The 12882-nt window shown below is 35.1% G+C and overlaps 1 protein-coding gene across 1 annotated transcript; it reads right to left on the reverse strand.

The window, feature by feature from the left end:
* Positions 1-217: 217 nt before the first annotated feature.
* LOC127831932 (sex peptide receptor-like) lies at positions 218-6841 on the reverse strand. Its single transcript, XM_052357018.1, has 3 exons — positions 6728-6841; positions 6470-6579; positions 218-1627 (listed from the first exon to the last, which is right to left on the reverse strand). Exons 1-3 carry the CDS (start codon positions 6742-6744, stop codon positions 423-425), a joined length of 1332 nt encoding a protein of 443 aa, XP_052212978.1. The 5' UTR covers positions 6745-6841; the 3' UTR covers positions 218-422.
* Between the last annotated feature and the right edge of the window lie 6041 nt (positions 6842-12882).

Genomic DNA, 12882 nt, shown 5'->3' on the forward strand with positions numbered 1-12882 from the left:
AACTTAAAATACATACTACTAAATTAATTCAGAACAATAAAATAAAACGACCTTTTTAAGTTCCCTTTTTTCCATAAAACTAACCCATTTAAATGCTCCTAATCATTCATTTGGTATGCTTCATGTAATATTTATGGGCAGATATTTGTGTATATATATATACATATATATATATATATATATATATATATATATATATATATATATATACGCCTAATAATCAATAAAAATCACGTAAAATTTTATTTACATATGTGCACGTCATCTACGTACAACGCGACATTATTTAAACACATTTCTTACAAAAGAAATAAATTTTAGTAAATAAGCTTTATACGGACATTAACGTTAAATACAATTAATGAACATTTAAACTGCACTGAAAATATATTTGTTAACTGCCTTATAAAAGCGGATTGGGCTCAAAGGTTCGATTCTAAGCCGCATGTGGAGGGTGGCTGGCAGTTTCCCTTCTTTGCAAAGCAGCATAGCCGACAAAACCCCGCCCTGAATTTAGCGCTTATACAACAGTACAAAAGAAATATAAACGGGTAGCTAACGTAGACGCAAATGTTCGCAGTTCGACTCAGGTCACTTAGCGTTTCCTCCGACATGAATTTCTGTCCGTGAAGTTCCGCTAAAGTCCAGAACATGAGCACAAACCCCATTGGAAGCTCAACGACTGCCACAATAATTATGGCTACGAAAAGAAGCACGGTCATTCGTCTGCTTTCGTTGAAAAATCGTTTCCGTCCACCGGGCATTGTGTCAGCGGCGATTGACGAGTGATAGGAAATGTTATGACGCAGTTTCTCAGCTTTTCGAAGAGCGCGCAGCATAAGTGTGTCTAATATTAATAAAGTAATGCAGGGAATGAACTTCACGAATATGATCACAAACCAATAAAAGCAGAACTCGTATAGTTTGAAATCTCGAAAGAATGGTTTGTACACCGCTCTACATGATGTGTGGCCTTTCGACGAGCGGCATGTTTGTTCAAGTAGCTCTTTTGAGATCTGTCCAAAGTCTACATTAACAGTGACATTTTCAAAATTGTGTTCTTTTGATTCCCGTATCATTTCCATGACATTCTCCGCGGACACAATTTTAACATTCATATAATCCGTGTCAAAGAAGCGACACAAGTTGGAAAGAACCGCCAGTAAAAACACGACGCAGATCATAATAACGCTACGCTTCCGTGTGTACTTCCGTTTGGAAATAAACGGCCTTTTCACGACAATATATCTATCGTAAGCGAGTCCCACTGTCAACCATACAGATGCATTGTGGGCAATGGTTGGCAGGTACTTCGTCATGTACGCCCACGCTTGGCATTGTTCGACCGAAATGTCTTTCGGCAGACGCTGGCCTAAAAATAGAACTGTCACCTCGGCGACGGCCGGAACTAGCACAGTGAGCGTGTCGAAGACGGAAATGCCGAGGAGAATGATGTTGAACGCCGCCAGGATCTTCTGGCGCACAAAGGTCACGATGACACAGACGTTCATGACGACGGTTGCTATGGCAAACAGGACGATAAAAATGCTAAGGACATCAATTTCGTGATCTTCTACCCACTGCCATGGGCTGATGACGTAGGAGTCGAAATCCTCGTAGAGGAGCTCTGCAAATGCACAAACGAGTTGTTGGTTATTGTCAAACATAATATCTAAGATATTTGAACATCGCTCTGGAAAAACGGAGCATAATACATATGCGTAATATGTCGACCCAGATTAGACTATGCAGTTGGCATAGGATAATCACGGACGACACTTTCCGTCTCACGGACGACACTTTCCGTCTCACGGACGACACTTTCCGTCTCACGGACGACACTTTCCGTCTCACGGACGACACTTTCCGTCTCACGGACGACACTTTCCGTCTCAGATGGCTTTAAGCTTATTAGAGACTTCCTTCAAAGAAAAATACAACAAAAGTATTGTCTCAGATAAGCCTGTGTGGACTGCACAGGCGTTTCCTGGACGACAATTTACGCACATGCATTAAGACCCGTTTTCCCAGATCGCAACTCATTTGTTTTAAAAATTATTCATTTAATTCAAGGTTTGTTTACAAAAAAAACTATAATTCAATTTGGAATACTCGAAGATAAGTATACGTATGTTGCAGATCGTTTGTAATGCGATTCTGAATTGGTTTATTAATATTAATATTAAGCAATACAATTATGAACTGTTTTCTTTTGAAGCTCTTTTGAAAAAAAGCACATTCATTACCAAATATATATCACGAATTTATAAATGTTTAAGATTATAAATGTAATCATTTTAGAGCTTCATAATTGTAAATGTAGGTTAGAAAATCATTTAAATTGATCGTTGTGTTAAATCTTCAAGTTAAATCATTCAAGTTATTTAAAATATCTAGTTTCACACTTGGATAACTCTTAAATCAATCGCCCCTTATCCCGTACACTTTCTTTGATTACTGTTCAATCTCCAGTAACGTTTATCGAATTATTTAAATATTTCATTCGATGCATTTCTTTCAAATGTACACAATCTTTGCGATTTATGTATATGTTATATTACAATAAAAACTGTGTTTAATTATTTTTGTAACATTTAAATTGTTTTTGTTGTATTCGTGGTATTTTCAATTGTTTGTATTCAAGTTTCAAGTTTGTATTGAAACATCGGAAAAATGCCTTTGACCATTTACATATTCAATTTAACAAATAATGGTCGAAGTGCATCAGTACAATACAAAAAAACATACATTATTATACACATAAATAACTATGTTAAGTGTTCATACATCATTTACAAAAGTAAAATTATTGCCATTTATGTAAAAAGAAATAAGAAGTAAATAAACAATATATTAACGATTCGATTCAATATTAATTTAAGAAGCAGCAAATACTTTTAATTTTTCATCACGGAGTTTCATTGCCTCAGTAATGAATGTGGCAACATTGTTAATTACTGTAGTATTTTGACAAGATTGTATATTTTTTAATTTGCCCAAGTTTGGCCAGTTAGATCAAATATAATATTTTGTTCTTAGGTCTTTATAGATGGAGCATGTAAGAAATAAGTGATCTACCAGTCTCTAGTTCTAATTTATGAGCGCCAAGTCTAAATCTAGATAACTGTTGTTTATTATTTCTATTATTAATGCAATCTTAATAGTTTTCATAAGCAAATTCAGTCTTAAACATTCTGTAGTACTTTAATTTCGGTTGGTTATTAATTGTATCGTGCCAATTTTGTATAAACTGATATTTTATTCTCTGATTAATGTCATACGAATAATTGCAGTTGTTATTTAAATTATTATTATATATATTCACAAAGAATATGTACTGAAGATTACAGGTCTTCATCTCGTGGTTAGTCTAGCGTGAGCAGCATCTGGCAACGTGTCCAGTTAAGCCATTCGCATTGACCATTACCCTGGGGATGGTAAGCAGCCGTGCGTGTTTGCTTAATGCCTTCTAGGCTACATAGCGTGACACGAAGCTCTGACCGATCGCTGTGTAGTTTCTCGGGAAGCCCATAATGGACATAATAGTTGTCGAATGAACTTTTATGGTGTAAGCTGTTTGATTACGATTTAGAATCGCTCGAACATATATTGTAAAATGATCAGTTTTTATGTTATCATTACCTCCCAACTCGTCACCAAACCGCTTTTAGCAAAACTTAAGTATTTTTCAAAAGCATTACAAATGCAAGCGTATCATATTATTTGAAGCTTTTGAGTCAACTATTTTTTTGTTGTTGTGTGGATCGTTCTAGTAGCAGCTTCGGTTTTTTTTCAATCGACTCGAATGTACATATACATTAATTAAAACGCGGAGTGTCTGTTTAAATACATTTCTTGTTCATATTGACATTCAACAACTTATGAAAATATGTTAAAATAATAATGTATTAGCAACGAATAAAACAGTAGAAATATGGAATCAATTAAAAACTTTTTATAATTTAGCATTAATACCGTTTATATGCCCCTATAACTGGGCTTCGTCGCCTCGTTTTCTCGGACGATCGAGTTTTTGATCCATCAAATGGTTTATTTCGAAGCTTGCTTATTTTTAGGTCGAACGGTAAAAATGGGCCTAATGAAACACCGTAGTCATGTCCTAAATGGCTTTGCGTGACGCGCTCACTTGGGGGGCAATATGTTACTGCCTTTTCTGGAATTTTCATTTTGACATACTTCTCGGGGCGATTAACAGTTGTCCCAATGGGCAAAGATTGCGCTATTAGTTAATGATAATGGCAGCCCGAATTTGGATTGCAAATATGAAAAATTGATTTCTCAGCTAAAAGTGGTTTCTTATACTTGCACGCGTTCGTTTCCGTTGTAAAAATAAGAATAAATGGAAACCGCTAAAAAATGGTCCATTCAAACAACATAATAAGTCATTTTGTTTTGATTTATGAAAACAGAATGTAACCGTTGCGAAACTCTTTAGAGCGAAAGTCGGCTCTCTTTTTCGAATATGTAAAATGTTGACATAGCGTTTATATAACATTGTTGTTGTGCTTGTGTCTTAAAGAATGAGATCATTATTCCGTTGGCGAAGTCCCTTTGAGCAATACAGGTATGGTCGCCCAGCCAATAACACAACAGGCAGCCAGCTCGTACCACCTACACACATTGTTTATATTTATACATCAACTCGCAGCAGTATTTCGAAACGAATTCGTATTAAACTAGCTAGATTACTGTTGGAAACATGTCCGACCTATTGCAAAAATTAATGCCTGCAATAATTTAACATGCTGAACATGTCTAACATTTTAGCTGTATCCCGTACTCTCATAGTATAGGTCCCCCTCATAGTATCGTGCCTTTTACGACAAACCTTCAAGAATTGCTGGAAAGTTGATGTGCTTTTTTTTCAATATTTAGAAGTTGCAATTTATTTGATAGTTATCCATGACTATAACGACGACCATTCTCATGATTTCCGGTCTTCGTTGGAAAGTAAGTCATGTTTATTCCAGGGTGATGCTATAATTTTTAATTACGTAACACACAATTATGTTTGTTTGTTTATGTATTTATAGTAGCTATATCATATGTGCTATATGTCGCTTATTTTTGAATAAAATGTAAAAATATTTTAAGAACAACATGAGCAAGTGTTTCACTTTTCCATTAAGTTATTTTTTTTAGAACAAGCACAAGCGCACAGAAACAAAACTTAGCAACTAATCAGAAGGGCCGATACTGTGAGACAATGGTACAGATTAAAAACATTGAAACAGATTACTACAGGGAGCTAAGTCTAGTCAGTATTTTGTCAAAACATAGCCGATTTAAATGCAGTTTTCGTTGTTATGCCCAAGAATACACATTGAACTATAAATTGACATATAAAACATGCGTATTTTGTATTTTTTCACTTCCGAAATTCGTATGTAGTCATTAAGAGGGCCAATACTACGGATAGACATGCTAATGTGAACTTGACTTTTGCTCACATGGCGCGTGACACAATTGTTGGAAAACGTTTTGGAAATTAGTATGCCCCAGTCGGATATTCGACCTCTATGTGTGACGTTGATTTGAGCTAAGAGACAGGTCAAACGGACACATCTGCACCATAGTAAAAATGTGTGGTATATCAAAATAAAGTTACATTATGAATGATGAAGATGCTGTCTGGGTAAGCTGTTCAATTCTCAAATTCGAAAATTCACCTGTAAGTGAAAGCTACGATTGGAGCTAAGAGGATGCCGTTTCCAATCGGTGTAAATGTGTCGTAAATAACATTCAAAGTGGGTTATGAGGATGTTGTCTGAATAAAATGTTATTTGTAAATTTTAAACTTTGACCTTTCAGTGTGACATTGACTTTTCAAGTAGGGAGCTGCTACGGATGAAACGGTGCATCCACATTGTGACATTTCTTTAAACCAATTTTAAAATTGCATGATCCAAGATGAAGTTACAGTCCGGAAAAGCTTTGTATGTAAAACTTCAACGATTGACCTTTTGTGAGTGGCATTGACCTTTGAGGCAAGGAGATGGATTTTACACAAGACACGCCGTCTTCAAATGGTCGTTATTAGGTATTTTAAAATTACATCATGAATGATGAATTAATGTAAAAATGGTTTATGGCCACATTTGACTTTTGTTGCACACAAACGCCGTCTCTGCATGGTGGTCTTTCGTAGACCAAGATTTACTTTTGATCTCCAAATGTAACGTCGACTTTAGACATAGGGACACGGGTATTAAAAGCCACCCGTTTCTTCATGCTAAGCTGGTACTAAATCATAAAATTGCATAATGAATGACACAGTCGAATAATAAGAATATAAGAAAAAAATATCATGATGATGATGATGATGATGATGATGATGATGATGATGATGATGATGATGATGATGATGATGATGATGATTATGATGATGATGATGATGATGATGATGATGATGATGATGATGATAATGATGATGATGGTGATGATGTACCGGTGAATGAGTCGTTGTCATAGATACAGTCATGCGCCGTGTGGTAGCTGGCACTAGGTGTGAACACCAGCATGGCCGCCACTCCTGGAATCGCCGCTCTTGGTTGTCGTCTGAAAAAAGACAGTTGTTACCATAGAGATGGAAATAGTACTCACGTCGCATTCCGTTTATTTTTTAGAGAATAAGAAACCCTTAACCCAGATATTTTGCGAGTGGTTCTGTATTTTTGCCCGTAAAATCTTAATATTCGACACTAACCGATACTTTTTTGTCATCTTAATTGCATTTTTACGTCTTTGTTTTAGAAATGAAACGACTGGGCTGGGAATTGATGACTTAAAAACACGAACACATCAAATGACGTCATGAATATTTACGCGATTACGTCACTATATTGTGATATCCGCGGTGATACACTTTCAAAACTTAATTCCACGTTGTTTGTGTTTGTTTGTTAATTCGTCAACAAAGCGCCGATGTTGGGATTAACTACTATGATTATTTTTTAACTCGTTCTTCAAAGCAGTTTATATTCCGTTTAACCACATGCTTTAATGCAGAAACAAAGCATTGGTATAAAATAATATGTTAATTATAAAAAATGCAAACCGTTCGTACTCGATGATTGCAATAAGAAAAGAAAGAAACATGGCACTAAACAGTTTCCGGTGCAGGGAATCGAACCTAAGCACAACACCACATCGGACTACAATATCATTCAATTATATTAATAATGATAATAATATAGATAATAATAATGCTACTAATAATATGATAATAATAATTTTAATAACAATAATGATAATAATAATGATAAATTTATCGTCACGACTTAATAATCTTTGAACATTATTCATAAATATATTAGTGTAAGTGAGAATTTAATTAAAATAATTTCCTGAAATAAAGCAATTTATGTGCAAAATGTTACTTCTTCCATGTTTAAGGTATCGTCGTGAAGTAAATTTCTTATAAATTAAAAATCAATTGACACTGTAATAAAATATATCATTGAATATCAAGAATTAAGACTGTCAAATAACAGCAAAATGCTGCCTTTGTTATTGGTGTTGCTGTTTTTGGAAATGTAACTTCCCAACTTATAACCAAAAACAGTGATATCTATAAGCAAAAAGAAACAACAGCAAATTTCCCTTGGTAAAACTACAAATAAGATCTGCTTGTAGACGTCCAAACATTGAGCACGATAAGGAAACTGTTCTTTCCACCGCTGTTGACCAAATTGTTATACTATCGTTTTAGAATCGAAATTATATTTAAATTTTTAAGATTATATCTGTAATCATGTAAGAGCTAAATTAATGTAAACATAGGTAAGTACATCATTTAAATTTATCTGTGTGTTAACTATTCATGGTTTAATAAACAATTCTTTTCTTTTCGATTCATGAATATAAAATAAATCTGGGCAACGTCATCATGGGTAAATGTCTTTGCATCAGAAGTAAAAAATAGTGTATTCTATTCACTGAAAAACAACGATAAATAATTTAAAAATAAATAATTATATATATTATATTATAACAAATAAAACAAAATGCAAACCTACCTTATGTTCATTCCTTCAAATCACAGCAGTTTACCAGTTTTTTTAATTGCAATGAATAAAATCCACCTCACTTCAACCAGCAATGGTATTGCTCTGGTAACAGGGGCAATGGTATTGCTCTTGTAACAGGGGCAGAACCAGTGTATAATTTACTGACATGAACTATCATATACAAATATGTTGCTGGTGTCTCATCGTATGATACTAAATCCATTCGTTTCCCATGTAACGGAGATATCTGTCAATCGTATATACTGATCGTAAAAGAAAGGCGATTGTTGTCCCCGACCACATATGTTTATCACTCAGAATATTCGCACGGGAGGCCATCACATTATGCAGCCTCCGGCGTGGATGGACATTAAAGGGGCCTTTTCACGTTTAGGTAAATTGACACAAAAATAAAGTTGTTTCAGATTCGCAAATTTTCGTTTTAGTTATAAAATGTGTGAGGAAACAGTAATACTGAACATTAACCATGCTCTTATAAAGCCATTATATGCATCTTTTGACGATTTAAAAACCTGAAAACTGTAAAGCTTTGCAACGCGAAACGATTGAATAATTTGGAGAGTTCTGTTGTTATCGTTATATTTTGTGAAACTAAGAGGATTGCTAATATAAAGTATAAAAATACATTAGTGTTTGTATGAGCACGGATGGCCGAGTGGTCTATGTGGTAGACTTTTACCCCAGAACTCCCTGGGTCAGTGGTTCGAGCCCTGTTAAGGGTTACTTATTTATTTATTTATTTTATTTTTTAATTCTTGATATTTGACTGGAGCTTTTTAGATCCAATTGTTACATTTATAAATATAAAGCATTTAATGACAAACTTCATTACATGCCAATATCTGTGAAAAGGCCCCTTTAAACCCTAGAACCACACACACACACGCGCGCGCGCGTTTTATCATGTCCATATAGTGGAAGCGAGTCTGTGTTCTTCATAAATACGAAGCAGATAAGTACCAATCCAAGTAATATTACGTAGCGTTTATGCATGTGTGTAAGAGATGAAATGACTAGCCACAAGAACATTTGCAAACACTACTGATGTCAATATTAGCTGTTTCGTAAACATCTCTATTGCAGCTCGATCTTTCTGGTATTTGTCATAGGATGTTTGCTATAGTAAAATGAAATATAGAGTGCCTTATGACGATGGCAATGAACATAGTACTCCAATTGATAAGGAAAGTTGCTAACAGCTAGACGTCATAAACAAAAATATCAATTTGCACTACTTATAATACCTGACTAAAAGTGTTAAGCCGATAAAGTAAAAGCAAAAGACGGATGGTATGTATGGTGTACGAACTGGTCCAAAACTATTCAAAACCGTCCGGGACAGTTTATAAACCGTCACGGACGGTTTGTAAACCGTCCCGGACAGTTTATAAACCGTCCGGGACGATGTAGGAATGTTTTCGACCGTTCGTGTGCATAAACCGTCCGGGACGGTTTAAACTGTCCGATACGGTATTTTTTTTGCTGAACAGTAGTTTTTTTTTTCAAAAGGATAATACTTTTTCAAGTAACAATTGACAAAAATACCGCAAGCAAAGCCGGAGATTGAAAGTTTTCTGAATTAGTTAAAGAAATACTTTTTTTATATAAATATTTGATTTTTGAACTTTGTGATAAAAATATACTGGACCTAACATAAATTAAATTTCATCATTCTTTTTTGTTTATTTGTTTTGACAAGACAATGACAAGAAAGCAATTGATGATTTTTCTTCTACACTTGTTGTAAATGGTGTATCTTTAATTACGTCAGATTCTGATTGGTTGATTGACTCCTCTTCAAAATCTATGCCATACTATAATTTTACGCCAGAAAACCGTCCCGGACGGTTGCCTAAACTGTATCGGACGGTTTGTTATCCACAAAATAAATCGCTTGGTACGGTTTACAGACGCACGAGCGGTTCAAAAGTATGTAACTGTCCGATACAGTTTAGTAAACCGTCCGGGACGGTTTATTAACAGTCCCGGACGGCTTAGAATAATTTTGGACCAGTTCGTACACCATAGTTATGTGGCGAAGTGTATGATACCGCATCAACGATCTAAACATGGGGAACGTATCTGTGCCACACTAACATCGACCAATATACATATTAACACTTTTCTCTGTGATTGTTATCGCCGTATAAGCCACGCTCCACGCACGCTCTTGTTGCCCTGTGCCCTATGGTTGGATTACACAAATTCCAATGCCAATTATAAATTTTCCAACTTTCAAGGCATTTTTCTTGCCTTTCGTATATATCAAATTCTGCAAGTCTGGAATCATTTCGAAGACAAATATGTCCTCTTTCAATAATTTCAGTCAAACTTAGTTATATGGTTTTCTGAAAAAAGTAAAATTCGCCCAAAGGCAAGCACCCTCGGAACACAGAATTTCGGACGTGAGATTTTGACAAAAGCCGCGTACTTCAATAAATGCATCCCACGCAATCATCTTTCTATATAGTCTCAATGAAATGAACCAAAATGTTGCAGACACACATGGCATACAGTAACAAATAATAACAAATAGCATAAGTGGAATCGCTAAATTGCTCCAAAACAAGAAGAGAAAAGTGACTCATTTGAAATAGGTACTTCTATGATTTGTGCACGATTCCAATTGCTACTGGCTTATGGCACATGTTTTTGGCATTTCTAAAACAATTGGAAAAATATCCCGCCAAAGGACTAGAGAAAACGAAGTTCGCACAGGCTAATCAGGGACGACACTTTCGAGACTTCCTTTAAACGAAAAATACCATAACAGCGGAAAGTGTCGTCCCTGATTAGCCTGTGCGGACTGCACAGGCTAATCTGGGACGACACTTTACGCACATGCATTATGCCCAGTTTTCTCAGAACACGACTCATATTATGTTTGATGGCGCTAAAAGGCCTGCATTTTTATGCGTTGCTCATCAGATTTAAAGCTCAAAAATTCGTATGTTTCAATTCCCGTATACGTTTGAAATAAGACAAAGGCTGTATTAAAATACTATTCTTGATATTTGTTTAAAAAAAGAGTGCATGTGAAGAAAACAAAATACATGAATACCTATGCAATGGATTACGGGGCTTATTTCACTTCGTATTTAACTCGCATTAAGAGGTAACATTATTTTTAAAAATAATAAATTGTTCCTGGAGAAGTTGATAGAAATGTGCGGTTACAACTAATTGTTTTCATAAAATGCATGAACAAGTCGAATATAAATTAATACCCGCGGTAAGTTAAGCATATAAAATCCATATTCGTTGACATTCTCGGGTGTATGATTCTTTGTTCGTCCATATATGACAACGTTACCGCGGGCTATCTTTAGAATGATTAACGAAATAATTAACAAGGGCAGAAGTCGATTTGAACGTATAATACAATATTTACCCAATTATACAATAAAAATATATTTAAAAAATCAATTCGATTTTCGACAGAATTATGAAACGTCATGTTAAATATGTTAAATATGGCATACATTGGATTTCGCTTATATTCATCTTTACAATTTACATCTAAATTATCATATCATCTACATCATAACATCCCTCGGAACCACCAGATCTATGCGCGGGGGCTGGTGCAACAGATCGCTCATTAGTACTGACAAGACACCCTGCTATCCCAAAATGACGTTAATGGCCACGATGGTAGCCAACTCGTTGTTTGCGGTACACACTAGATGGTCGAAACGATAGTGCAGCAGTATCAAAGATATTCCACGAGAATAGTTACATCACACTACAACGGGCATATAGTGGGAATTTGAAGAATATATTGACATCCCGGGTAACATGTTCGTAAGTGGAGATGGAATATCATTAAAGAAACACAAGCATATGATGTTTAATTATAACAACATGCCCATTGTAATATAGTGTTTTCTGGACTTATCAGTTAGACGAGACACGGTCGTGCGCAGAATTCATGAAATAAAACACAAGAGCCGATTTCAATGTTCACATATGTAAATGACATACTTGTTTATAGATCCCATCCGCGAACTTATGCTCTTTCAATACTTGTAACAATCTAATCACACTACTTACTTTCCTTGAAGTAACCGATGGATTTACAAATAAAATATTCCAGAACTTAACCCATTTATGCCTAGCGTCTAGAAAAAAGGCCTTAGCAAACAGCGTAGACCCAGATGAGACGCGCATGATGCGGCGTCTCATCAGGGTCTGCGCTGATAGCTTAAAAGAATTTCTGTAAGAAATATTCTAAATATAGAAATAAATATACTAGACATTCCTTATTTTGGAAATAAATTGATCCAATTTAGAAGGATGGGAGAGTCAACTAGGCATAAATGGGTAAAATACCTCGTGACCGGCACTGAAATCACATGTAATTGTATACATTGTATTTTCAGAACTTACCTCCGTTTCGGTAACAATTGCAATCACAAGTAAAATACTTCCATAACTGAACTTCCTTGCGGTAACCAATCCAATCACAAGTAAAATATGTCGAGAAATAACCTCCAGCCTCATACAATACATTCACAAGTAAAATATTTATAAACATTACCTCCCTAGCTGGCAGTAATATAAAAATATTTCCCGACATTGAAGGATGTTCGGTTTGCACTTTCATCGAATTTCATCAAAATAAGTTCAATGAAAGGCGTTAGCCTTAGCCGTTCAATCAATCAATCAATCAATCAATCAATCAATCAATCAATCAATCAATCAATTAATCATCATCATTCAATCAATTTGTCAGTCAGTAAGTCAGTCTATCAATCAATAACTAAATCATTCATTCATTCAATAAATCTTTCAATAAATCATTCATTCAATCATTCATTAAATAAATATA

This window comes from Dreissena polymorpha, chromosome 5 (genome assembly GCF_020536995.1).
Source record: "Dreissena polymorpha isolate Duluth1 chromosome 5, UMN_Dpol_1.0, whole genome shotgun sequence".
Taxonomy (NCBI): Eukaryota; Metazoa; Mollusca; class Bivalvia; order Myida; family Dreissenidae; genus Dreissena; species Dreissena polymorpha.

Excerpts from the sequence above, each read along its gene's own strand:
- LOC127831932 (XM_052357018.1), bottom strand. Across the intron at positions 1,628-6,469 it reads TGACAACGACTCATTCACCG|AGCTCCTCTACGAGGATTTC; the intron begins GTACATCATCAC and ends GTGCATTTGCAG.